Below are 27,888 nucleotides of genomic sequence, written 5' to 3'. Positions count from 1 at the left end.
AACAGCTGCTGGGAAACACCTGCTCTGACATCATTGTTGGGGGGCGTGGCCGGGCATCCAGTCCAGTGTGCAGTGATTCACTGTGAATTCAATGTTCAGAAAAATGAAAGTCATGAGGACCCAAAATACAAGCAACTACACTTATAACCCATGATGCATCTGCTTTTTCAAATAAAGTTGAATACAGAAATAAATCACGGCCCAATGTGTGTGTGTGTGTGTGTGTGTGTGTGTGCGTGTGCGTGTGCGTGTGCGTGTGTGTGCACATTCTTTTAGGCTGACAACACAAGGACGTCATTTTAGCATAAATCATTTGAACCTCAGTGTGCATTTTAATTGAATGGTTGAATTTGAAAAAGTATGTAATACTCTGGACCAATCCTCATGAAAAAAAAAAGATTAAAATAGACAGTGAAAATAGCTTAAATATGTTGGCTTTCTCTGGAAGGGGTATGTATTTCAACATATCGTCATTAGAAACTAATAAAAATAATAAAAATAATTAGATACGGCATGATTTTTAACAATTTGGTGAGGTCATAGAGAGCAGCCAATCCAAAATCTTTCAGCTGTTTTCTTTGATAAAAGTAATACATGTTCTTCTAAAAGTTCAAACGGCATAATGGCCCCATTTTCCTTCAACAATCTTATAGTTTTATTCTGCTTACTCCTGAAACAATATCCCAACCTTTCATCAGATGTGTTGACTGCGTCAGACTCGATTTCGCCTGAGAGAAACTCTTCTATCTCCTCTGCCCTGTGGCTCTTCTCTCTCCTTTATCAATTCTTTTTAAAAATCAGCTTTTCAAAGGCTGTTGGGGATGCGATGTGAAAGGAGGGCAGTTTGAATATTCTGAAAGCTTTCCTTTTAAAGACAGGCCCAAAGCATCATCTGCAATTACACTATTCATTGTCAAATATGTTTGCATATTCAATACGAAAAAACCTGCTGGATGTGGCTTAATTTAAGCAGCCTCATAGGCGACACGCAAACCCTTCAACAATGTGCTGGAGAGAGATACCTTATTAGCCTTATTATCATTATTCCTCCCGATCAGTCTCCTCCAAACAGATTGTTGTCCTTCACCTAACTTTCCTCTTTATCGTGTAGACACAGACCAAACAAACTCTACAGACGCCTGTGGCTCTTCTGCTGATAAAGAAAGTTGGTCGGTTGTAAAAATAAAATTATGAGACCACTGATGCCAGGACTGACTGAGGAGTGGGCTATGTTCTGACAGGTGTGCCGTCATGTCAACCGAAAGGCAAAGAGGTTTTGAATTAATGAGACCAGGTGATGGAGAAAAAGGTGCCAAAGTGGAGCCAACACTCTCGCCTGCAGTTTACTGGAGGCCCGGTGTGCCTTTTATTTAAATAACTGCCCTTGATGTTGCTGATCACTAGGCTATAGGCTACTTAATTAAAACTAACAAGCAGTGCATTAACACCCTGCCTGCACGCTGACTCCGTCAACCTGGTTGTATGAATGCGGCACCCCGGGGAGACGGGGGGCAGGATTCCAGATGTGTAGAAGCAGAGAGTTGATTTAAAATGCCAAAAAGAAAGATGGCAGCTTTGTGCACCCTGATTGAAAGCAAAGACATTTCTCACTGTAAGAGAGAGAGAGTGTGTGTGTGTGTGTGTGTGTGTGTGTGTGTGTGTGTGTGTGTGTGTGTGATGTGTGATGTGTGTGTGCCCTCAGAATAAAGACATCATACCCGTCCAGGAAGGCCAGCCTTGAGCTTTATAGACGGATCCTTTGATCAGAAAGGCCGGTTCATCTTCACCTTCTCGTGGACGTCGTCACTGGATGCTGATGGTGCGCCGGTCTCTCTGAAGAGACAGGAAAAATGTAATATGTCAGTTTCACCGTGCTTAACCCCTTAATTTCCAATTTCCCCACTTTGCTTCTCCTTAAGTAGCTTTAAAGGAACATGCCGACTTATTGGGACTTTAGCTCATTCACCGTATCCCCCAGAGTTGGATAAGTCCATACATACCATTCTCATCTCTGTGTGTGTTGTAACTCTGTCTGACGCACCCACTGCTAGCCTAGCTTAGCACAGATGCTGGAGGTAACCGGCTCCATCTAGCCTACTGCTCCCAATAAGTGACAAAATAACGCCAACATGTTCCTATTTACATGTTGTGATTTGTATAGTCACAGCGTGTACAAATAACAAGGTCACATGAGACACAGCCATCTTCTAACCCTATACATGGGAACTATATTCTCAGAAGGCGAAGCACTGCTACATGGGCGGAGTGATTAGTGCAACACCTGAAAAGCACAGTTGTTACTCTCTGCTCCTCCCCACGGAGCTTCTCAGGTGCTGCAAGCAAATCACTCCGCCCAAGTAGCAGTGCTTCGCCTTCTGAGAATATAGTTCCCCGTTTGTATAGGAACTGAGAAGCTGTCGATGTTCAAAAAGTCCTGGATCTTCGCAATCCTACCTACGGCACCTTTAAGCACATTACATTTCCGATACTTTAAGACTTTTACTCAAGTAATATTCTAAAAGGAGACTTTAACTTCTACCAAAGTCATCTTCTGATAAGATACTTGTACCTTTACTCAAGTATTGCTTTCAAGTAATGTCATGTTGGTCCAAACTTTTGGAAGACCTCCTGCTTCCTAGAGAATAATAAATAAATGAATTACATTACTGTAGTTTTGAGTAAAGAAACCATTCATTTCATAGTATAGATTAATAAACATAATCTAAAATAAGTTTATAGATATTAGTGAAAATATGTTGAGAAATGTGGAATTCAAGTGGATTCCAGCTCACTGCATCAGAAGAGGTTTGTAGTTTTGTTTGAAAGTTTTGTAGCACAACTTCATTCTACCCTGTTAATCATCTCACGGCCCCCCAGAGACTTATCCTGTGGTCCTTTGGAGGGGGCCCAACCCTTTAGGTTGGAAACAAGTACTTCAAACTGTCATAAACTGCCAAATATAATAATACATCAGTCACAGGGGGCATTTCTTTCTGCATAAAAAGTACTTTTGATACTTTAAATAGCGAGAATACTCCTAGAATTTTAAGTAGTATTTTTAGTATGTTCACTCAGTAGGCTATATGTCAATATATGTAGTATTACATTTCCCAGTTTGGGATCAATAAAGTCCATCCATCGCAAAAATGATTTTGTTTTGGTGTTTCCAAGCACAACTTAATGTGTCTCAGATGTGGTATATTTAGGGTTTTTGCTTTTGATAACCATAAGGAACAATACACATGCTCATGTTTTCGGTACTCTTGTACAACTACTGTGAAGACAAGGAGTATCTGTAACTTGCTTGAATAACTGTCTAACTTTGTACTATGTTCAACTATTCTCTATAGTACTTTAGACAATGGACTCTTTAACTATTTACACTTACACAATGTATTTAATTACAAATAAGACAAATAAATGTACCATAAAGTTAAAAAAAAAAAGGTATTAGGACTTTTACTTAAAGTTTTTTGTTTAGTTTTTCACATTGTGATACTGGTACTTTTACTCAAAAGATAAGTGCTCTTTGAAAGAGTAAGGAGTAATGAATGACTACATATTACTTTAGAGTAAAGTAACGAGTAATCCGCTTCCTTCAGAGTAATGAGCCCCTCCTCTGTGTTTGTGAATGACTTTGTGACGACCTCTGTTGCAAATGTCTCCCCCCCACACCCCCGCCTCCTTATTCGCAGAAAATGGAAATGGCTTAGCACTACCGGCGTTTCCCCGGCAACCATCTGAGTCCCCCATCTCGCGGTGGAGAAATGAGTTCTGAACAGGCTCGAGAGAGGCAGGGATTAAACATGATCCCGCGGACGGACTGTCAATCAAAACCACAACTCTCCGACCTCCTTCCGTTTACAGAAAAAAAAACACACCGAAACCTAAAGAAGGTGTGTTTTATTTAGAATCATCCGTCTGAACATAACAGAAAATGCCACTGATAATGAATCCGGGCCTGCATGGTGCTGTTTTGTAAGCTATTAAAGCAGAGAACTCTTTTGGTTTTAAAAACAAATCCGTTATCCTGCAGCGGATTTAGTGGTGGTCGCTATATTCCAATGGCAAGAGGCGATGGATTAATTTAATTAGCCTGGTGAAGATTAATGACAATGCATGGGCCTTCTGTAGATAAGCCTATACACTGTTAGAAAGGATGTGGTATTTTCAACACAGCTGTGTGTCTAATTTGGGAAAGTTGGGAGTGAGGTAAAAATGGGTATAGTGCAGCTTTTATAATCATTTATCTTTGTAGATGAATCTGAATGATGAGGTCCAGTATGTGTATCAGAGCATCACACTGAATTCAGCTTTTGTTAAGGATGAAATTGATTTTTTTCTTGCTGAAACACAGGCTACTATTCATGTTGATTTCCATTACTGGACCACGACATCACTGAGGATCAGAGAAGATGTGTGCTATTATTAAAGAAAATGTGTCTAATAGCACACACTGATATACTGATTCGTAGGGATGCAACTACCGATTATTTTGTCGATTCATCGATTAGTTGTTTGGTCTATAAAATGTCAAAATGGTGAAACATGTCGATCAGTGTTTCCCAAAAAGCTCAAGATGACGTCCTCAAAAGTCTTGTTTTGTCCCCAACTCAAAGGTATTCACTTTACTGTCACAGAGCTGTGAAAAAAATAGAAAAATATTCACATTTAAGAAGCTGGAATCAGAGAATTCTCTCTCTTTTTTTCATAAAAATGACTCATAGCGATTAATCGTTTATCAAAATAGTTGGCGATTAATTTAACAGTTGACAACTAACCGATTCATCGATGAATCTTTGCAGCTCTACTGATATGCTGTGCTGAAAAAGTATGACCAAATGTGTTTAACACGGGCCTTTAAGCACCACGATTAGCTTTAGTGCTGCAGGTGTCTTTGCATCTTCTGCTGAACCCTCTTATCAAACATATGGCATTATAATGAAACAAAAGCTGTGTATAAAATGTATTTGCTCTTTATTTTACAATATCAAGAGTCCATATCATCACGTATAGGCCAATGGTTCCCACTCTGTTTGCCTTTGTCTGCCTGTCACTGGCTGTTTATGTCCTGTTCTACCAAAGAGAGATTTTTCCTTCTCAGATTGTTTTGTTTGGATATTTTAAGGGGTCTGAACATGTCAGATAATCCGGTAATTCACAAGCAAAAAGCAAATCTTTAAACAAAGTCTGTAAAAAAAGAAATAGATCACCAGACCTCTCTGATTTATCTTGTGACCCATTTTGGGGGTCCCAACCCCCAGGTTGGCTACCACTGGTGTAGGCTACTTAATTCACTGATAGTTCATATTGTTATTTCCTGAATATTGCAGTGTTGTGCTTGTTATTACAACTGTCTCTATGCTCTTGACTCATTTTTATTAATGTTTATTTGTAATATTTTGGTTACTCTCTCCACACTTTATTAAATAAATCAAAATACATTTCTTTTGTTATTGATATGTATACTAAACCCCAAAAGACTGAACACGTTTGAGGTTATGGTCACTGTAGCGTCTCAGCAGCATTCCCTACACTTGCAGGATTTATTAATTCGTACAGTGGTGTTAAGTCACCAGTAATGTAGACAAGAACCATCAATTTAAACACAAATCATTATTATCATCCACTCAATTCATTTTAATGTAATAATTTGCACTTTATTGCTTCCCGTAGCGTTTACTTTGATGCTTTATTATATTATTTATGTCTCTACGGACTGTAAGTTCAGTAAATAGTTCTGCAAACTCTCCACATGTATCAGTTTTGCTAAAATCGACAACATGATCGATTATTAGATTTGGATCCAGAAACTACCATCTTCACAGGGAAAATCTATCCTTTCAAATAAAGCACAAATAAAGCTTACTATTTGCCTGATGTCTGTTTTCAATCTTAATGACGACAGCCGAATTCCCAAGTTGAAAATAAAGAAAGAATTCCCCGGGAAAATCCCTGCTTTCCTGCAGAAGTAATCACATTACAGTAACGCATTACTGGTGCCAGGCTGGCAGAGAGAGCGAGAGAGGGCGGGGAGGGTGAGACCCCATGCAATTTGATATTTGCTTCTTTGACAGTCATTTAAAGGGGATCTGGAGAACCCGATAGCCGGGGACTTACACCCCTCCAAAGGCTTTCGGGACACTTTAGCCTGGCTCGGCTCGGCCCCACAGCGCCAGTGAGTCGCCAGGCAGGGTGTAAACGTTAAATGTTAGCTATTTGTTCCGTGGATTGCAAGGAAAACCAAGCCAGTCTTTCATTCATTCTTTTTTTTTTTTTTTTTTTGGAAACCCTCCTCCCACACTGGTTCCCCCATCTCTCCTCTGCTTTGTTTCTTTTCTCCACAACCCCACAAATAGTCATTGACTAAAGCGGCTTAGGGAGTCTCCTAATAACGCTTTAACAAATTAAAACCAAGAGAGAAGTTTATAGAGTGAAAAGAGGAAGGCAAAGGGAAATATTTAGTAATTGCTGAGACTGTACAGACAAAGACTCCTGACGCAGTGGAAAAGGAGGTTATCTGCCATTGTGGGGGTTCCTTATCAGTGGATAAATATTTGTATATCATGGCCAACTGGGGACTCTGCAAAACCCCTCTGACGTGTTGTTGTGATTGTTGCAACACAGGTGATCTACATCGAGATAGCTACTGTATACGTCCTCTGTAGTGGAGCTGCACAGCCGCTGCAATGTGGGGGGTCGAGGCCGCTCCTGCAAAGCCATTTTTCAATTATGAGGTTAAAAGAGTGTGTGTGTTTTAATAAACGACTGCTCATTAAAGTGAGAGTACATTCCCCTGCAGATAACTGGCAGGTTGCATTGTGCTGGTGTCTCCTGGGAGGACTCCTGACTGGCTGTTTGTCCCCTAACTCCCCAGCCTTGCATCTCATTAAACTCATCTCCACATCTCTATCTACAGTATCTGGGCTGCAGCATCAGCCTCCCATCATATGGCCTGTGTCTGCACAGACAAAAGATTTTCTTTCAGGGTGAATTAATTCAGGCTATTTCAGAGACCCCCTTTATAGGCAACAACCTATGTGATCTGGTTGTTTTTCTTTCTATATGAAATCCTTACTGGACTCCCAGTGGCCGCCCAGTCCAGGATTATTCTGCTCAGCCAGGAAAGAGGAGGAGGAGGAGGAGGAGGAGGAGGAGAGGAAAGGGAGGGAGGGCTTGCCTGGATACCCAGCCGCCTGCAAGTGTCCATCCTCTGTTTATTTGACATGGCAGTGTCCCTGGGTATAAAACTGATAAACATCTGGTGGCGCTGCCAGGACATTGGAAAATGAGGGATTGGAGAGAGGCAGTGAAAGGGGCAGCAGGAACACAAAATCATAATGAGAAGAAAGATGGGCAGAGAGGGAGAGAGGGAGAGAGAGAGAGAGAGAGAGAGAGACAGGGAGATGCTGATCAGCTAATTACAGCTGCAAATAAAATGCAAATTTATCCTGGCACGGTGAGCATGCCCAAGTTTAAACATAGCGCCATCCAAAAATTCAGAGCTGCACGGGCAGCGTGCCAATGACGACTTCCAAACAAAGAATGATTATCCAATAAAAATAATAATAATAACCAATATATAAATTATCATTATTATTATTATTATTATATTAGCTACTGCACATTGCATCCTGGTGGTTGTCAGCCTAAACCAGGCTACACTCCCACCCCTTTTAATAAAAAAAAAAGGAAAGATGGCACACTTCCCAACAACAGTGACACCACCATGCACATGATGCTACACATCCACAATCCAACAATTACAGTTCCCCACACACTGTAGCCGCTGTTTACGCAGTGGGCCACATGTCCCCGCCTTGTGTAGTGATTAATGATACATCGCCACCCAAAGATTAATCATGCAAAAATAAAAAATAAAAAAAAAAGATCTTGGAGGTACTCATGAGAACTGACTGCAGCAGTGGCTAGATCAGGAGGGCTCGAGATGGAGGGAGGAGGGCTGTTGGAAACGGATTGGCTTCATCGAATCTTTTTAGATGCAAATATTTTGTTATCTCCACTTTGCTGCACTGTTTTCAGTGTTTATGATTAATTATCTCTTCTTGGTGAAAAATAAATCATGCGAAATTAGGATCTAGCTGACTCCACCGGCGTAAGCAGAGATGGCAGGTCGATGCTGTTAATTTCAGGTTGAAATTGACACACTAATTATAGTGCAGAGTGCTGCTGGAACACTAGCAGGCAAGATTATACCTCTGTGCTTCTATTTTTTTTTTTTTTTTTTTTTTTTATCAGATCCCCCCTTATATTTTACCAATTAAAAATCGTAAAGGCATTTCATTGCCCCGGGAAAAAAAAAAAAAAAAGAAGCAGCCTCTCTCCTAACATGGCCATCACTTTCCACCATCAGATTCATTGTGATGTATTAGATGCAATAAATTATCCCATGTAACAAAACATGGCGAGCTGAAAGGCTGATAATCTGCAGAGGGGAGATAAGGATTCATTATTCCAAATCATTATGAATCCAGCGTTGGCTGTGACTTCTTTCTTAATCAGCTTCTGTGATCCTGGATACGTGAAGGGAGCAGATAAGAGCGGAGTCGTTTATAATTCTCCCCACCTCGGCCTAATATTTTAAAAATAAAATCGCAGGGAGAAGCCGCCGTAAAAAAAAAAAAGAAAAAGAAAAAAACACACACACACACACACACATATTGGCTTAACGTTTGGAGGGTGCACAGGACGAGAATAATAAAACACATTGAGAAAATAAATAAGTAAATAGATAATACGTGGCCCATACATTTTTGGAGGTGTTTTGTCTCAAATTAAGGTCATCTTATACATACACATACAGCGAAGAATCATGTAGGCAGGGGAGAAAAGGGAGATATATACGGCAGCATTTATTTCACATTTGGAGTGGGAAGTGTCTAATAAAATTTAGGCTACACCAGGAGGCTATAAAAGCGGGTGACCGTATACGATTTACTCCGTTTAAATGCACTAACGGGGCAGAAAAGCCACGGTACAGGGGGGTGGGTTCCAGATAACGCGTTGCTCCACTGGATGCTGTGCAGCTGCTCGATTTGAAACTGCAAAATGAACTCTAAAAAAGGTATCTAAAAAAGCTGCTGTATTTAATCAGAATATAAAGGTGACGTTATGACTCCTCGCTCTATCTACTGGAGAGATTATAAATATCTGGGATAGCATTGGCGGAAATAAAGGCCAGTGTGCGCAGGCTCCGCTTGTTATTTCGGCCCAGTGTACCGGAGGGTTTGTGCTTAGCTGTTGTCAGCCTCTGCTGTCACGCGGGAGCTCGCGTCAAATTCTACATTAATCACGCGATTTCACGGCGCACGCGGGAAGAAGAGGAGCGTGACTTTGGACTTTGGCATCACGCTCGCGCTCCCGATATAGCCCGGTTCGGGGAAGTGCATGCAAAACGGAGACTACCCCCACCCCACCCCATAATGTGATGCAGTGTGGCCTAGTAACGTAAGGTAAAGCCTAAACCACTTACAGTCTCCATTTACAATTAATTAAGGATTGACTCCACAAAATCTGCACCCCTCCTCTTACAAAAAAAAAAAAAATGCACGTCATTTCATATCCGCTCCTTTTCAAAATGAAAATCTATTTTTCCCTTTATGTAATTGTATCTCGACTGAACAAGACCAAATTGATTCTCGTTATTTTCCTCATAATTAATCTTTTTATTACACCTATAATATGCTGTAATTATCTGCGGAATAAATATGGTTTAGCCGTTGTTTTTCATTAGCTTATTATATCAAAGCAATCAGTAGGCACATTTATCACAGACGCATATTAGCCTACCTTCACCTTTCCATTGAAAAGGAAGAGCTAATCATTCCCAAAATAAGCACGTTATTTACGTCAAAGGCAGATTAATAAAGCATTACTATCTGGATGTGTTATTTTGTAATTCTATTTAGATATTGAAATACTAATTCCATAAATGAAAAGCTTCGCTTATACCCGGCGTGGAAATACTGAATTATTCATTGGTTTAAAAAGACATATTTGTCTGTGGACGCATGTATTCGTAAGTTTACACAACGACGTTTGCGCCAATTATCTTTAATTTATTACCTTAATTGAATTTCTACCCCAAAGATAGATTTGGGTGTGATCAGTTTACATTCTCCTTCGAAGAGTCAAGGCGCAACATGAGAGATACAAAGCCTGCAGCATCCTCTCCTCTCCTCTCCTCTCCTCTCCTCTCCTCTCCTCTCTTTTTCTCAGTGCATTTCACAGAGAGAAGGATCCGATTTGCTTGGTGCTCCTTTCAATGAACCATGGTGTCAATAAGCAGGCTAGCAGGCCTCTATGTGCTCCGGGTTAGTGGCGGATGCATGTGGAAGCTTTTTGCCGTTTTCAGAACAACTGCTGAAAAGAAAAAAAAAAAAAAAAAAAAATCAACACCAGGCCACAATGCAGCTCCGATCGCATTACCATACTGATATGGAAAGATTTCAGATTTGTTTGCTTACACATTGTTCAAATGTAGCTCTAATTGCTGTGGAGTTTGGCGCGGATCTTCGCTGTTGATTAGACACCAGCTATGGCTTCATCTGTCCTTTGTGGCAGAGGAGAGAACAGGCTCCTCTTCCAGCACAAAAGGAGGTGCAACATTTTGTGTGTCACGGAGAGAGTGGAATATCTGCAGAGCGCTATTCTTATAAGTTAGCTTTTCATTCAATCATTGCTCAGGCACACAATATATCCTACCACATTCATCATATAAAAAGGTCCACGTTTGAACCATTAAAACGAGTTTTTTCGTATGTGTAACCACGTAAATAATTATGTTATGCCCCACATTCAATGCTCATTAACACCTGATTATAGGAATGTATTTATATTTGGCTCATGGCAGTGGGCGTCACCTAAAATGGCCAGGTGTTGCACTTGCTTTACCTTTATTTAAAAAAAAAAATAAAAAATCATAGAAAAAGTATAGACAAAAATAACTAATTGTATTTGGGATCAAAAACTGGGAGTTTTTAATGTTTAAAAAAACGTAATACATTCTGTGTTATATTGTGCTATTGTAACCCTATAATGTGTTCCTATTGGTTATACTGCTTTTAATTGGGTTTCTATTCCTCTAACCAGTGATGCGTTCAGACCCGGAAGAGATGGCGTGCACAGTAACCTACAGTTAAGTACGGTAAAGAGGCCGCCTTTGGTTGGCCCACATGCGCGTGCAGCCTGCCCGGTAGCCTATGTGCGCTCGTGTCTCTCCTCGCAGTGTTATACGATGATGTGACTCTGGGATAGAGGGCGCGCGCACCACCACCACCACCACCACCACCACTGTGAGTGTTTTTTTTTTCTCCTTCGCCGTCCACGGCTCTCACTCTCGCACTCTCTTTCTTTCTGTCTCACTCTCTCTCTCTCTCTCTCTCTCTCTCTCTCTCTCTCTCTCTCTCTCTAAATGCCATCGGCGCTTCCATCTCTATGTCACTCTTTCTTCACATCTGCAGAAAAAAAAGCCTCCGCTCGTCCAGCGTCCACTACAGGTCAGTAAATATTTAGATTTGCTCTGAAGCCGGTGCATCCTAAATGCTCTGTCCAATCGGCTGCCTTCTTCCCTCACTGGCTTTGTAGACTAAATGAGAGCTCACTGATGTCGCTTGTCTATATGAATGATGGGAAACTTTTGTGAGCGGGCTTGCATGTTAGCTTACATGAAAATAAACCAAGTAAAACGAAGAAAAAGAAAAGCAGTGAATGTGTGGGACTTCATTCAAGCCATTAGAGGAAGCTTCTCTCCTCATCTGCTGTGTGCATTTGCTTAAAAAAAAACCCCAAAACGGGGCTGTATAGCGTTGAAAAAAATACTGGCTACAATATATCCACAACGTCCGCCATTGTTTGCCTTTAACGTCGTTGCTAGCTGGTGTGTTTGTTGTTACTTCTTTCGCCACAAGCGGAATTAGCTTCGGTAATAATTAGCGATGGTCGCACGTTTCACTTGGGATTAATAGCCTATGTAAAAAAAAAAAAAAAAGGCTCAACGACAGCCAACTGCATTCCTTCAAATATGTCGCTACCTGACTCAAAACCGCACCCCCCACCCCCCCCAAAATAGCATAGATGAGGGTTTTTAACGACATATTAGGCCTACCTACCGCTCAGGTTGGCGGTATAGGCTGAATCCCATACAAACCGTGAAATTGATCTGATTACCTTGCCGGCGGGTCATAAAAAAGGAGTTGGGTTTGCTGAGGCTGCATCTCCACCCTCCCTCCCTCCGTTATTAGTTTCCTCCATCTCGTCTTTGGTCGATATGTCTTGATAGAGAGAGGCGAGCCGCTGTTACGATGAATAGGATGCCAAATTAAGGGCATCACACGCACACTGTCGCGGGCCAAGAGCTCGGTTATTTGCATGCGAAGGGCAGAGCGCGAGAGAGACCTCGCACACCCTTGTATTGATCCCAAAACGACTAATAACTACGTTGTAATGCACTTTTCCTGTTTTGAAAAAATATCCATACTTGTCACTATGGTTAAATGAAATTTTGCAATATTATTAAATTATTGTAAAACTATATACATATATAGAGATTTTTTTAAATAAAAAAACACCACCGGCCTTGAGCGTGACAAAGAGGGACCGCAGGTATACTGCGATTTCATCTGAATTTCGCGTCAGATTTGGTTTCATTACGGGAGATGTCACACAAACTTTAAGATTCTGGCTTAATTCTGAGCTCAAATTGAAATCCAAGCATTATTTTGTGTTTATAACTCAGTGTCATGTTAAACCAGAATTTATAAATTGGCCCAAAATATGTCTGGCTTTGTTTCTGTTGGGGATCTATATAGGCGGTATAAGAGGTGAAAAGGCCCTGTACGCTAAATGAAAGATTACATCAGTGCGTCTGGCGAGAAGCGATATAGACACTGATAAGATCGAGCCAGTCAATTGGCAGACCGTTTTGTTTTTCTTCTTTTTTTTTTTCGTTGGGAAGAATGACACAAAATACCAAGTGCTACTTTTTTTTTTTTTACACTCGAAGAAAAAGCTGAGTTATCCGACAGCTTATGTTCTCATTTTCAATCATTCTAAGAAGTCAAGTTTCACGCGCTCGACAAGGAGAATTTGACGCCCTCGTTTTGTTCTAAGAACCCGAGTTGGTTCTCATGCTGACAGAATAGCAGACCTTTTTCTTGAAAAGACTAGAAAGGTGACAAATGACTGGTACAACACGTTACTTACCTGCGGTTCTATAGCTACCGGTTTCAAAATGTACAGAGGAGCATTTAATCAGTAATACAGCCAATATATCACTATTACTGCAGCATGACTCGCCTGTAGCATTTTGAATCAGTTACTGGGCATCTGCATTGTACAGGCAACACATTGTACTCTTTTAATCATTTATTATTCATGTATATAACACGTGTCGTGTGTGTGTGTTTTCCTCCTTTCAGTTGTATTTTGCCATTTTATTTCTGTTTTTTTTTTTATCAGGATGAAAGGTTAGTCGCGGCTATTTTTTGGACAGATTACACTGAGATGAATCAAAGTGTAAGCAAAATATGACACCAAAGCTTTTGATGATACAGGCCTTTATGAAATAGTAAACACACACACACACACACACACACACACACACACACACACACACACACACACACACACACACACACACACACACACACATTTTAATATTGTAAAATAGTATCTCTTGTATCTGCTCTTATTTCTAAATAGCCTTTCTATGTGCTGCTATTTCAAATAAATTAACAAAACGTTTAAATGTAGGCTATTGTTATTATTATTATTATTATTATTATTATTATTATTATTAATATAGTAGCCTAGTAGTAGGTTAGTGGTGTATTATTACCATTATAACCTAATGTAGTAGTGTTATTATTGATGTGTGATTTTATCTCCCTGACCTCTGATTAATCAGCTGACGGAAGGAAATTATTATTTATGAGGAAAAACAATGACTGTAATTGCTGATGAGGTCACATACAGGAAGCTGGGCGACGAAGTAAACACACACACACACACACACACACACACACACACACACAAATATAGACGTTATCTAACACATTTCATCCCACACTGGCAATAGAATAATCCGTTGGTGTCTTAAATTCCGAGACGCAATGTAAAAAAAGAAACTGTGCCATGTCTTGATTATAATCACGACTGGCTGACATAATATCACATATCTCTGCTGTCAAAACCTGGACTGGCTTGTCACCTACTTTTATGAATCAACCTTTACGCACAACAGCTCTGCTATTTGTAGGCCATTAACTTCAAAAATAGACACACAGACACACAGACACACAGACACACACACACACAGACACACACACACACACACACACACACACACAGACACACACACACACACACACACACACACACACAGACACAGACACAGAAAAGGGGAACGGAAGCCACTGCTATTTCTTTCTTTGTGGCGACAGTTCTGGATTATAAATGACAACTTTTTAAGAGAGCCAGTCTTATTCGGTGCTGAATAAGCTCCGGCGTTATTGACACCGAAGCTTGGGAATCAAGTCATGGGATGGCTTCCATGTCCCATTCTCTAAGCTTCGATACATCCAGTCGAGAAACAAAAAAACATAATCGGGATTTAAGGCTACATTTACCGTCATGTGTTGCCTCTGAGCACCTATAACGGGTACTTTGTGGATAATGGCTCCGCGATACTTTTCAAGAGGATAATTACACGAGTCCGCTGACAGCTTGACAATGGCAGCTACAGCAGTTTGCATCCAAGTTCAGTCTCATGTTTGCCTGAGTGAGAAACACGCTCTCTCTCTCTCTCTCTCTCTCTCTCTCTCTCTCTCTCTCTCTCTCTCTCTCTCTCTCTCTCTAGGTATAAGGCTGTCCTGGAGAGGAAAAATACGACGCTTTGCCAAGTCTCTCTCAGTCTGTGCTCCCACTTGCCCGGCTGAGAACAGCCTCTATATCAAAGAGGGGGAATAAACTGGGAATAAGACGAATAAACCCTAATGGAGTCATCACCTAAACCTGTGGCCTTGTTTAAAACAAAATCGTAATCATAATTATTAAAATACAAAATTAAGGCTATCATTAAGGCTATCTGACTGATCATCATACTATTGATTACTGACAGTCCATTTCATGCATTTTGGTGCAGCCAATGATAAACCGAGCCTACCTGATATGACTGTCACAGGATAAACGCTGATACCTACTGCAAGGGCGTGCGCGCTCCCGCGTCTGCCTACCCACTGCGCGCTGACAGAGGGTTCATTTCCTGACTGTTTACACCGCGGTGACGTCACATCCAGTGGCGTCGCCGAGGCTGCCCTCTCTCTCTCTCTCTCTCTCTCTCTCTCTCTCTCTCTCTCTCTCTCTCTCTCTCTCTCTCTCTCTCTCTCTCACACACACACACACACACACACACACACACACACACCTCTACTATTAGCCTACACACCGCCAATCTGAGAGAATATGGAGAAACCAAACTGGGCTTTAGACATAAAATACTTCCCCCTTTCTGCCGCGCAATGTAGTGAATAACGCGCGGCATCATGCCTGTGGGACACTGAACATGCAGGGTGAAATCCTCTCTGATTTAGAGGGAAAATGTTGCACTTTATCTTATATTTTATTATCTGTTAAACTTGGAAAAAGATGAAAAGCGCGGCGCTATCGTGTTACATTTAATGCACTGTTTTGAATAAATAATGACATCAGCCATCGTTGCTTGTCTGTTTGAGGGTTGTTGCACAGACAGTGGTGAGTTAACTGACAGATAATAAAAGCTTACATTAGGAGTTTTTCTTCCTTCCTTCATTTTTTTTAATTTTATTTTTTGGATTCTAAAGTCAGACAGTCTCCCAGTCTCCTTGTCCGCGCCTGCTTCACGGTGAGAAGTTAGGCTCAATTCGGATCTGCCATTAGAATAATGTGCCTGTCACCGCGAGAGGACGCACTGTCACAATTTTAAGAGCGTGCATGTCCCACAACCTGCCACTGGCCCAGAGCAACAGGCTCTGCTGCAGCCTTTCTGCACACACACACACTGCTGCACACTGTTTGAAAAAGTGCACACTTTAGTCGAACACATGTAGTAAGAGAAAAATCATTCTGTATTTTTTACTACTTTTTTTTTTTTTTTTAAATGTATGGCTCAGATGCTTTTATGAGGTGGATGTTTTTTAGTTTTTTTTAGTTTTTTTTTAAATGTGTATTTGTCCATGCCTAACTTGGGTGTAAAGTTTTATTAGGGCCGATTTAACAGAAATATCTGTATTTAAATAATATCTTTTTTGGTAAGGTCATTGAAAAAAAATAAAAAATCTTGCTGCACTTCTGTATCTCTCCTGACCCACGTTATATTCAATTAGGGCAGGCCCCTCCCCTTAACTGATGACACTGACAGACCCTCCTTAAGTTGCGTCGCGCCACAGCTGTCTGCAAGCATTGAGCTGCCTGGCGCCATCCTGAAAGAATGCCTTCACTGTAAAAAAAAAAAAGAAAAAAAAAAGAAAAGAAAAAAAAAGAGAAAAGGGAGCAGTAGAGAGAGAGAGAGAGAGAGAGAGAGAGAGCGAGAGAGAGGCAGAGCAAGGGTGAGCGAGCAACAGCCACAGAGACGAGAGGGAAAGAGAGAGAGGGGAGCGGAGTTAATGGAGAGGGCTACAACTGCGCACAAACAGAGATTTGATCAGTGAGTTAAACTTACTGGTGCTGGTCAGTGTGCAGTGAAGCCATCCGCTGCGAACAAGCCCTGCGCCCGCACGAGCCTCCACTACTTGTTGAGCTGGGCTGGAACACTCACATTTGTTTCTGAGAGGACCGGATTCCATTTTGGACGTATTTATATGACAACACCTTTGTTGCATTTGTAATGTGGGGTATGTTTCGTGTTTAATTATTATTATTATTATTGTTATTATTATTTTAACGGGTAAATTCACTTAAAGCGTGAGGCTCTTGCCTGTTTTAGTCGTGCTGCATGTGAACAATTTTGAGAAAATAAGACAATAAATTCTACTTTCTGTCTCCAGGTGATCGGAAGCAAGCGTGGAACCTGTGGATTTAACAAAAATAAAAAAACGGATTTGGGACAGATTGTTTCTTATCTTGTGACTTGTACCGGTTTGCTTCGGCGTGCATGAACATTTATTAAAGAAAAAAAAAGGCAAAGCAATGGAAGTAAGTGCGGATCAGCCACGATGGATGAGCCATCATCCCGCGGTGTTGAACGAGCAGCATCCCGGCTCACATCACCTCGGCCACTCATACATGGACCCTTCGCAGTATCAGCTCGCTGACGATGTGGATGTACTCTTTAATATCGATGCACAGGGGAACCACGTCTCTCCATACTATGGAAACTCTGTCCGAGCCGTCCAGAGGTACCCTCCTCCTCCACACAGTAAGTAAACGGCCTGTTTAGGCCTTTTATTTAATAATGTGCACATGATCCTGTTTAGATCCTTGTGCGTAATGTATCCCCCGCAGCAAATACTCAATTACTGTCACTGTGTTTGGAATTATTTGTATTATCTGACTGTGATGCAGACCAGGTTTCGGTTTTGTCCTGAGTTGGCTTCGTCTTAAAAACCCGAGAGCGTAAAGTGTTGTGAAACCACGCCGTAAATATGTATGGTTTACCTCCAGTTTGTCTTTGGTTTCTGTCTACCCCGTAGATCACATTCTATTCCAGTCTAAACTACACAAACATGGAAAAAAAATATATTACATTCAGCTGACTCATATGTTCGAAGTTTTTCAAAAGCCCGTGCGTAATTTGTTATCCAAATCAATCAAGTGTTTAGTTATCGATTTAAAATAAATAAATTAACATGTTGGCACAGAAGTCACAGATACACCTGGACTATTTTGGTAATGCGTACGATATTTACATTTATTATAATATACTGTTCAGTAGCACGCAGTCATGTGTGGAGTTCCCTTTATTGTAGACTTTAACTTCCTCAACAGTCAATCACGACGTTATTTCTTTTAAAGCTTTTGACTTACACGTATTCAGATGCATGAAGGCCTGTTTAATGGAAAAGGTCAAAAAGCTAAATTATGCACGTGCGTGGCCACACGAAACTCTAGTTTCTATTGCCTACATAAGAGAGATTCAGATGATTTCTAGACGGCAACCGAATCTCGATAGAAAGTGAATGAACAGCTGGGGCAAATTAAATCCGGGCTTTGTGTAAAATAAAACTTGTACATGTCAATAAATGTGTTTGGTAAATCAGTGCGTAAATGGGTGTTCAGCTTCATCTTCCAGTGCCTGTTTAGGCCTACAGATAGACTATACACCCCATGGCAAATACATGTGTGTGTGTTTTTATTATGTGTGTGTTGTCGTAGACTGAGGTCAGGTTGTGATGTTTTCTTGTGTTTCTGTGCTGCCCCAGGTAGCCAGGTGTGCCGTCCCTCATTACTGCACGGCTCTCTGCCCTGGCTGGAGGGGAGCAAAGGCATCGCCCCGCACCACAGCACTTCTCCCTGGAACCTGAGTCCCTTCCCCAAGAACCCCCTGCACCACGGCTCCCCGGCCAGCCTGTCCGTCTACCCTCCGGCCTCCTCCTCCTCCCTGCCCACCGGTCACTCCAGTCCGCACCTCTTCACGTTTCCCCCGACCCCACCGAAAGATGTATCCCCAGACCCGGGCATATCCACCCCGGGCAGCAGCTCCGGGCGGCAGGAGGATAAAGAGTGCATAAAGTACCAAGTGACCCTGGCCGAGAGTATGAAACTGGAGTCAGCTCACAGCCGGAGCGTGGCATCAATCGGAGCAGGGTCATCCTCTGCCCACCACCCCATCGCCACATACCCATCCTATGTCCCTGAATACGGCCCAGGCCTCTTCCCACCAAGTAGCCTGATAGGTGGGTCATCTTCTAGTTATGGTTCCAAAACAAGACCAAAATCAAGGTCCTGTTCAGGTAGGCGTGCGCTTTATTACATTCCCTTTTGATCTAACATTATTCCCCAGATTTGCAGTCTTAATGATCAGCCATGTTTAATCTCATACTCAAAGAAAAAATGCCCATGAGCAGCTCATTCATCCCTCACAAGAACAAGCTCTCCTTTCGATGGGGCATACAGGTCAACCTATATGCTAAACAGGCGCATCAAAATGCCTCAAAGCTCTTTCTTTCATCATCTGATAATACCAATAATAATCCTTATAATAATCCACATAATAATAATAATAATAATAATAATAAACCTTATAATAAGAATATTAATACATCGATTTTTTTTTTTAAAGTTAAGATAAAAATAAACAAACATATTTTTAAGTGTTTACAAATAAATGAAATACATTTGCTGAAAAAAAAAAAGATTGATAAAATGTACAACTAAAAACTATGGAAATGTCTATTTCCCAGACTTCGTTGGATATTTTTCCCCCAACAAAACAAAGTGAGAGTTGAGTGCTTAGATTAATTTAGGTCATTCTCCCCATCTTCCCCTACACTAACACAGAGGGAGAGAGAGGGAGAGTGGGAAGCCAGCTCTCTGGGCTGTGTCGCCCCGTTTATATGTTTAAGATAATCCCATTACTGTCAGACCAGTGCCGCCACAGTTGCATTGTTTACCCAGCGGTAGAGCACCGGATGCTGCTCGCTCATTCACAGGGAAAAAGCGGGTGAGCCGCCGCCGTGGCAGAGGGCACGAACCACCGAGGGAGGGGAGAGAAAGAGAGTGTGGGGAGATATTTCCAAATTGTTAGGAGGTGAGGGGGGGAGTAATTATTTTAAAGGTTGCTGCTGCTCAGCTGAAAACCAGTTTTCTGTAATGAGATTAATATCAGCGGCTTTGATGGGAGTATAGAAAACAGTGGATTAGTCGATGCATATCATTCGGGGTTATTAAGCACCATTCACTTAATGCAAATACAGATGTTAATTCGAGGATAATGTGAGATAATGTGCATTTTAAGATATTTCCCGATCTGATGAGTCTTCCCCTTTTTTAATAAGCTTAACAGTGCAGTGCGTGTTTGTCACGTAAACTTGTGCAGTACACAACATCTGCATCGCAGAGGCCTGTTTTTACTCAAGCAGTATGCACTGGATCCGACAGTTCCTGTTTGACTTCAGCATCAGAAAAGAAAGAGAGAGAAAAAGAATTGAAAGAAACACACATTTATTCAGGTGCATGTCTGTCACGTCAAAACGCGGAACGACCCGGACGCATCCGTGTCTCTCTCTCTCTCTCTCTCTTCGTGAAGAAGTCGGGCTGTGTTTGTTTCTGCAGCTCGACAAAAAAGGGGAAGTGCGGCTGCATGAACATGCAAAAAGGCTATTGGCGTTGCACAAAAGCCCTGTGTAAGTCTCTGTTTTCAAATAATCTGAATGTGACTGCAGAGCCCTTGTTTCAATTGCAGGCCCACTTCTACTATAATCAAATTAAACTGTTAGTGCGCGTCTCACCTGTCGGTGTCACTAGAGAAGTGCCAGTCAAACACGAACACCACCTCAATCATTTCAAAATAAAGGTTCACAGCCTGTTATAAGACATAGACAAATAATAATAATGATTCATGTTAATATTATTATTACTATTATTACTATTATTATGAAAGATTGGCTGATGAGAGAAAGAAGAAGGCTTTGCATTTTTTTTTTAATCATCACGGGCCAAAGTGCATTTTACTTAGTGTGGAAATCCTGACTCAGGACACGTACTGTATGTAGCTTAAAGATTTTGTGGTTTGATGAAATCATTTCTGCTTTATGGACCTTAACAGAACTGATATATTCACCACCAACACTTACCACATGTGTTTTGTGTGTGTGTGTGTGTGTGTGTGTGTGTGCTGTAAAATATCTGCTGCAGTAAAAGTCATGCTTGTAGTTGCAATGTTACACTACTGTTATTCATGTTTGTTGATGTTTTGTTGCATATTGCATGTTTTATGAAAAAAAAAAATCTTCTCACAATCTAAGCTTAATTTACATGCATCAACAATTATGTTTTAAGGACCAACTGACCTGGACACTGTCTCCATGTTTTGTGTGTGTGTGTGTGTGTGTGTGTGTGTGTGTGTGTGTGTGTGTGTGTGTGTGTGTGTGCGCGCGCGCGTGTGTGTGTGTGTTGGGCTCTTGCAGAAGGTAGAGAGTGTGTGAACTGCGGAGCCACGTCAACTCCGCTGTGGAGGCGGGACGGTACGGGTCACTATCTGTGTAACGCCTGCGGACTCTATCACAAGATGAACGGGCAGAATCGCCCTCTCATCAAACCCAAGCGGCGGCTGGTACGTCTCCACCACATTTCTCTATTGATGACATGTCCGTCTCTCTCTCTGTTTTTCCCCTATCCAGGAAGAAGTAGGCCTATTAGCTGCAGGAAATTGACTCGACAAGTGCAGGTCTCTGTTTTCAGATACTACCATAGAAAAAACTGCACAGTTATTTTTTATTTTTTTAAATGCAATGACGATGCTATTTTTTATTTGCTCAAATTGTCATTGATTCACAGTATTCTGTTTTAAACAATAGGCCCCATGTGTATTTTGGAGATGCATTGCCTCCATTAAAAGAGAGCTTCTGTAGCTTGTGGCTGCAGGCCTGCATTCAAAAACGCACAATGAGCTCCATCATATGAATATTATTTTGACATTTTAGTACATTTGGGCTATTGGTAGGCTAGTTTTTTTTTTTGGTGTGCAATTCTCATGATTGCTTCAGGTGGAGCTATTTTTTGTTGTTGTTGCAGTTTGCAGTTATTTTAGGGAAAGCCCCTCTCATCAAAGCTGCGTTTCTTATGAGCTTCAGAGGAGTTTCCCTGCATGCCTTCTTATGCAAAAGAAAAAAATCTTTCGAGGCAAAGATGGCTGCCCAGTCCTGTAGGCTACTGGACCTTTTTCTCTCCTCCACCTTCGCCTCTAATGTGAAAACCCGACTTCCCAGGAAAGGGCTGCCGGATATCTGAGCAGCGCAGATAAGTCGCTTTTAACAACACAGCCCGCTTCCCCAGTCAAAACATAAAGGCTGCGGAGTCCGAGCCAGGCCAGCACAGAGTCACGACTCGAGATTGTTTAGTGTTAGAATCTCTGTTTAAATTAAATACGATACGATGGGGATGGTCAGGTGGGCAATTGCCACGCAACATTTGACCTTTTTTATTTTTTTATTTACGGAGGAAGAAAACAAATCTTATGTATAGGCCAGAAAGTGACATCAGAGGAGGATTTAAGACCAAGATGTGAGCCGCCAATCTGATAATTTATCACATCGAGCAAATAATAGCTTGTCTGTTCATATTTAACGTTTTGGTGGCAGAAAAGATTCAGTTATTTAAGGATTTGGTGAATTGACAGCATTGGCGTAATGGATAAAAAAAAAAAAAAAAATCAAGAGGGTGAAAAAAAAAAAAAAAAGTCAAAAGATGGTGATACTGCAACAAAATAGCAATACAAGTAAAGATCATATAGCCAGACATTATACACACATCGTCATATGACTTATTCCGGGCTGTTCCTCCAATCTGATTGGTTATTCACAGCACACAGCAGCAGGGGTTATTAGGCCACCCCGTGTGTATAATTGGAAATCCCTCCCTGAGATAATGTAGTCCTTTACGTTAGTGTGTCCTTTGCGGTCACGTGTCTATTGATTTTTTTTTTTAGAGATTATAACATCAATGTCAAGCCATTGCAGCAAACTGGGCTGCGAGACAGACAGGCAGCTAAATCCATGGGAAGACATGACTTTCACTGTGTCAGGATGAAGAGAGGGTTTTACTCTGCTGAAGCCTGCAGCGAAGCTAAAAAATACCCACTTTTTCTTTTATTATTATTATTATTATTATGCTTTTAATTGGCGTGCAATTATTGCTTATGGTTCATTTCACTGCATGGTGTGTTCATATCTTCCTGTCCATAACGTCCATGTTTTCAAAATCATCTTTAAAACACACACGTAGGCCTATATAAGACCCTTTTTAATCGATACCAAATCTATATGTTCAGGCCCTTAAGGTCGCCATTTAAAACAAGCCTTCGTGGCACAAACACGCACTTTAAGGGGGAAATTTAATCAGATTTAATAGCTCTCCCATTTCAAGGCACTGCTTTTATGTCTTCTGTAAATATTTATTCTCCAGGAGGTATGTGCTCTATGGCGCTATTTTTAGCCGAGTGAAAGCAGCTCTGTTTTTGGTATTTCAGTCTTTATTTTAAACTATTTTCAACTTTCAAAATAAGAATCCCTATGGGTGGACATTAAGAGTGTACACACAGACAAAATAAAGTATTTTTTTAAATAGCTTTGCACAATGCACATGAGTGAGAATAAAGAATGCATTTAAAGTGCAGTGAAAGGAAATGAAATGGCCTTGTCTTTATTGCATGTATATATAGATAGATGTAGCAGGCCACTACGCAAGACGCCATGTATACAGGGCTGCCAAAATCACACAAAGACATCTTAAAAACACCGAATTTATGTGATGTAATTAAATCATGGTTAAGTGCCCAAATAAAACGCTAAATTTCCATCCTCATTTCAGTCCTAAAAGAAATCACGCTTTCTGCAGGAATGGCAGCTCTGAATCTTGGTGTTATATGTGTCAGAATAAACCTTCAAGTTGATCGGGTTATTACGTGGTGATGTGACGTTCTTTGGCGTGTGTGTGTGTGTGTGTGTGTGTGTGTGTGTTGTCCAGTCCGCAGCCAGACGGGCAGGGACGTCATGCGCAAACTGCCAGACGACAACGACGACGCTGTGGCGGAGAAACGCCAACGGGGACCCGGTGTGTAACGCCTGCGGCCTGTACTATAAACTGCACAATGTAAGTAATAACCCTTCCTAGGATATCATCCTTACCCATCATAAAGGCTGCACTGAATATGTATTCCTTCATCTCCATCTTCCTCACCCTCTTTCTTCCTTTTCTTTCTCATCACGTCCTGCTGGGCACCTTTCCCCTCCCCTTCTGAATATTTGATCGGACTTGTCCCTGCAGAGAATTTCCGGGGCCAGGCGATAACAAATACTGTAGAATTAATATGATTTATTGGCAGTAAGTGCGAATCTAAAATGTATAAGACCGAAGTGAACTAAGCCCGCAGCCGCCTTGATTTTGAATATTAAAGAAGAGGGCTTAATTAAAATTCGATTAATTTCCAGGCCGGATATTTTTTTTTCCTCATTTCTAGCCTTTTGGTTTCACGCGCGCCAGGGACTTGGAGTCCTCCCCCCCCCCCCCCCCCGACCACCAATCCGCCTGATTCGTTTTGGGTTGGTTAGCGCCTCACCACATCATTTCACATCCTCAATCTGAAAAACCCCAGGGACTCGTTTATCTCTCCCTCTCTCTCCCTCTCCTGTGCACAAAGCTGTCACTTTTAATCAAACGGCCATTGTAAGTTGAAACTAATAATAATAATAAGCAGGCTAACTGCTCTGAGGCCACATGTAGGTAATATCCCCCCCCAACACAGACAACAGATAAAGGTTGCTTATATCCCTGTGTGTAAGGGGAAGAGTATCCTGCTCTGCTGCCCTGCTTGTCACGCAAGCGCTCCCTGTTAAATCATTTTCCCATGTTACTTTTGGCAGATAGTTAGGCACTGCAGAAACAGATCAGACCAAGGTTTAAAGGAGAGAAGAATAATATTTCCCAGTCACATATTAGCATTTGAACTGGCCCCGACCTTGGCGTAATTGTGAAATTAGTTTATTTTGGTAAATCCAGACTTCTGTTGGGGTTTGCTCCCTTTGAAACAAATTCCACATTCTTCATGGAGAATTTAGCAAAGTCCTTGCATATGTGTGTGTGTGTGTGTGTGTGTGTGTGTGCGTGTGTGTGTGTGTGTGTGTGCGATGTCCCAAAACACCTGATGGGAGCAGGCTGTTGTCCTGTAAGCTTTGGCTTAGATAAGAAGCTTGTGAAAAGTTTCCACAAACATGTTAACACCTAAAACACAGACAGCCTCTTTTCAGTAATCAGGGGTTTAGTCACCGCGTGTGAAAGATGACGTTCTCATCTTTCTATCTCTGAGTGAAGTACAGTGTGTTCAGCTTTGACACCTCATGTATACGAGGGCTGAGGTTTCAGGTGGTTAGCTGCCGGTGCTGGGAGAGAGGATGTTAGGGGCTGCGCTGTGTTTTCTGCCGTCGTTATTGACTCAAACACTTTGGCATTGGCTTTTGTTTGATGTGCCGGGGCGGTGGCAGAGGCCGAGCGCAGGCCAGAGGCCCAAGGCTTCCTCTGTGAGACAGTAGACATCACAGCATCAAAGAGCACAGGCCTGACCAACATAAGGTGGGCGTAGCACGCTTCAGAGCTGGAAGCAAGGCAGACAAGGCAGAGAAAGTCACCCAGTATGAAGCCACATTTTAGAGAATGAAACCACATCACTGGGGGGGGCGGGGGCACAGATCTCTGCCCTCTGCTAATCATTGAGGCCACTTAAAGAGTCAGTGAAAAAATGCCAATGTCTCATGCAGCGCGAGAGAGAGCGAGGAAGAATTCCCTGCTCCCATTTCCCCGGGAAGAACCGCTCAGAAATATCAGGAAGCCAGCCGGCCTCATCCACCTCCCCTCATAATCCGGCCCACAGCCGGAATTCCATCATCCCAGCTCTCATTCCCGGCTAAACCTATGCTGGAATATGGCAGCTGGGGCCATTTTGGCCAGGAGACGGCCACACGGTTGAGGAGGGTGGGAGAGGAGGACTTGGCCGACGCCGGCGGTCGTCGTGGCCATGTGTCTCTGTGGTCGGCATCAGCTGCCAGACCCTTCTCCGTCTCTGTTCTGCACACACTCTTTCCATCTTTCCCATTTCTCTCTTTCTTTCTGGCACAGGCACATCCTCAGATACAGTTCAGTTTAAATGAATCAACATTTAAATCCACCCCAACACCCCCCCCCCCACACACACACACACACACACACACACACACACTGTTAGACACATACACACACTGTTAGACACATACACACAAAGAGTATATAAACAATCTTCTGTTTCAGGATGGGACAGGCAGATTTGCCCTGAAATGGGACTCATATGTCATATCATTATGTCCCCCCAAAAACCCCAAATCTGCCTCAAAGAAAACTAAAAGTTCTGTGTGTGCCACATTTTCTTACTTACTTTGAAACTTAGTGACACTCTTCCACTTAAGGTTTCTTTTTTTATTGTGTCGCTCAGTGGAAACGGAGCCACAAATGTCTTCAAGTTTGAAAATCTCCAATTTTAAGATTTCTATCTTGCATGTGAACACAACGCCACGAATATATTGCGACAAAAATACTAATCTGCCACCTTCTCTGTCTCCTTTCGAGAGCAGATCAACCGACCTCTCACCATGAAGAAGGAAGGCATCCAGACCAGGAACAGGAAGATGTCCAGCAAGTCCAAGAAGAGCAAAAAGTCCCAGGACGGTATGGACGACTTCTCCAAGAGCCTGATGGACAAGAGCAGCTCCTTCAGCCCGGCCGCCCTGTCCCGCCACATGTCCTCCTTCCCTCCCTTCTCGCACTCCGGCCACATGCTGACCACCCCCACACCCATGCACCCCTCATTCGCCCCCCACCACCCTTCCAGTATGGTCACAGCCATGGGTTAGACCTCCCTGTGCTGCACAAGCCCCTTAACCATCAGCCTCGCCACCACCATATCCCTCGGTACCTCTGCTGACCTGCTTCCATATCCTAAAAAGACAAATAAACTGCTCCTCGGCCTGACCCCAGCCCCCACCCCCCTTCCCCCCCTGTCCCACCGCCGAGCTGCGGTGAGAGAACGACAGGGTTCGGCTACCTTTGTCCTCAGTTGTATCTTATTTTTATAAAATCCAAATGTACCTGAATGCTTTGCAGACTTGACTTGACTGTGGCGCACTGACCTCCAAAAGGGGGGGAAGATTTTGTTTTCCTCCAACCAGGGAGAGACATTTTCTCCCCAAGCCGCCACCACCACCACACATAGAGGCTGTCCTCCCAGCTGATCCACATGATAAGGAGCTCCATTTGTGTACAAAAAGCCATTTTTTTCCACCACACACGAACATCACAAAAACAGACATGAAAAAAACCTTTACAACGACCTCTTCCAAACTTTCCAAACCCACCTCTCTTCACCTTGCACCTGTGTAACAGGAACCCCCGCTACTCTTTTCCCCTACTTCTTCTTCTTCTTCTTCCTCTTCTTCTTCTTCTTCTTCTTCTTGCTGGAGTTGAGGAGAGACAGACGTTGAATATATTTGTACAAATTGTATGAAATACAGTACATTTAATGAAGACTTTTTAATTAAGTAAGAAAAAAAAAATGGAAACATGCCCCGGGGCAGCTAACGACGAGAAGGGTACGAGTTGCAGCAGTAGGAGAGACTTGCCGCCAGATGAGTGAGGAGAGGACGCCTCTGAATCCCAGAGGAAAGAAAAAAGGGAGGAGGAGGAGGAGGTGAGAAGACTTTTGAGAAAAGGCAGGCCTCGGTTTTCGCCTGCGTGAATTGTGTTGCATTAAAGAGACTCAGCGGCTCTGGCTGCAGGCGTCTGTACTTTTGTTTTTGTTTTTTTGGATGTGCTATAGGTCTCGGGCAATTGGTTTGTGTTGACGTGCGCACGTACACTGTACACACATACACGCACACACACATTTGATCACCTGCAAGACTTCCTGCCCACAGATTATATGCATTGTGAAAAAAAGTTCCTGTATTTGTTATTTGTATGTATAAATCAGAGTACCAAAAATACGAAATAAACAAAGATGTAGAATTATTTCTTTATGTTATGCAGACTGAATGGTTGTAAAAATTTAATAATAATCACTAGTGTAAAATATGACTGCTTTTTTTGTTTCGTAATTTTTTTTTTTTTCCTCTTTGAAAATAATAAACTAGTTTAATCTCTGTTGACATGTTA

At 42.1% G+C, this 27,888-nt stretch overlaps 1 protein-coding gene and 1 long non-coding RNA gene across 9 annotated transcripts; one reads left to right on the top strand and one right to left on the bottom strand.

The window, feature by feature from the left end:
* On the bottom strand, nt 1-14,855 carry LOC116050350. The gene is made up of 3 exons (XR_004105068.2): nt 14,649-14,855; nt 1,719-1,833; nt 1-80 (listed from the first exon to the last, which is right to left on the bottom strand). It is a non-coding gene; the product is annotated as an uncharacterized LOC116050350 (long non-coding RNA).
* On the top strand, nt 11,362-27,888 carry gata3 (GATA binding protein 3). 8 transcript variants are annotated; one of them, XM_031300361.2, is made up of 7 exons: nt 16,582-16,889; nt 17,043-17,413; nt 18,417-18,890; nt 21,123-21,179; nt 21,336-21,382; nt 23,680-23,805; nt 26,313-27,888. In XM_031300361.2, the coding sequence occupies exons 2-7, from the start codon at nt 17,185-17,187 to the stop codon at nt 26,589-26,591; spliced, it is 1,212 nt and encodes a 403-aa protein (XP_031156221.1). In that variant the 5' UTR covers nt 16,582-16,889; nt 17,043-17,184; the 3' UTR covers nt 26,592-27,888. The 8 variants fall into 8 exon arrangements, with proteins under 8 accessions (XP_031156216.1, XP_031156223.1, XP_031156221.1 ...); XM_031300357.2 differs by having other exon boundaries at nt 16,584-16,889; nt 18,417-18,947; XM_031300356.2 differs by lacking the exons at nt 16,582-16,889; nt 21,336-21,382 and adding an exon at nt 11,362-11,519 and having other exon boundaries at nt 18,417-18,947; nt 21,123-21,268.

The sequence above is a fragment of the Sander lucioperca genome, chromosome 20, assembly GCF_008315115.2.
Source record: "Sander lucioperca isolate FBNREF2018 chromosome 20, SLUC_FBN_1.2, whole genome shotgun sequence".
NCBI lineage: Eukaryota > Metazoa > Chordata > Actinopteri > Perciformes > Percidae > Sander > Sander lucioperca.
This window is presented reverse-complemented; position numbering and strand designations above follow the sequence as displayed.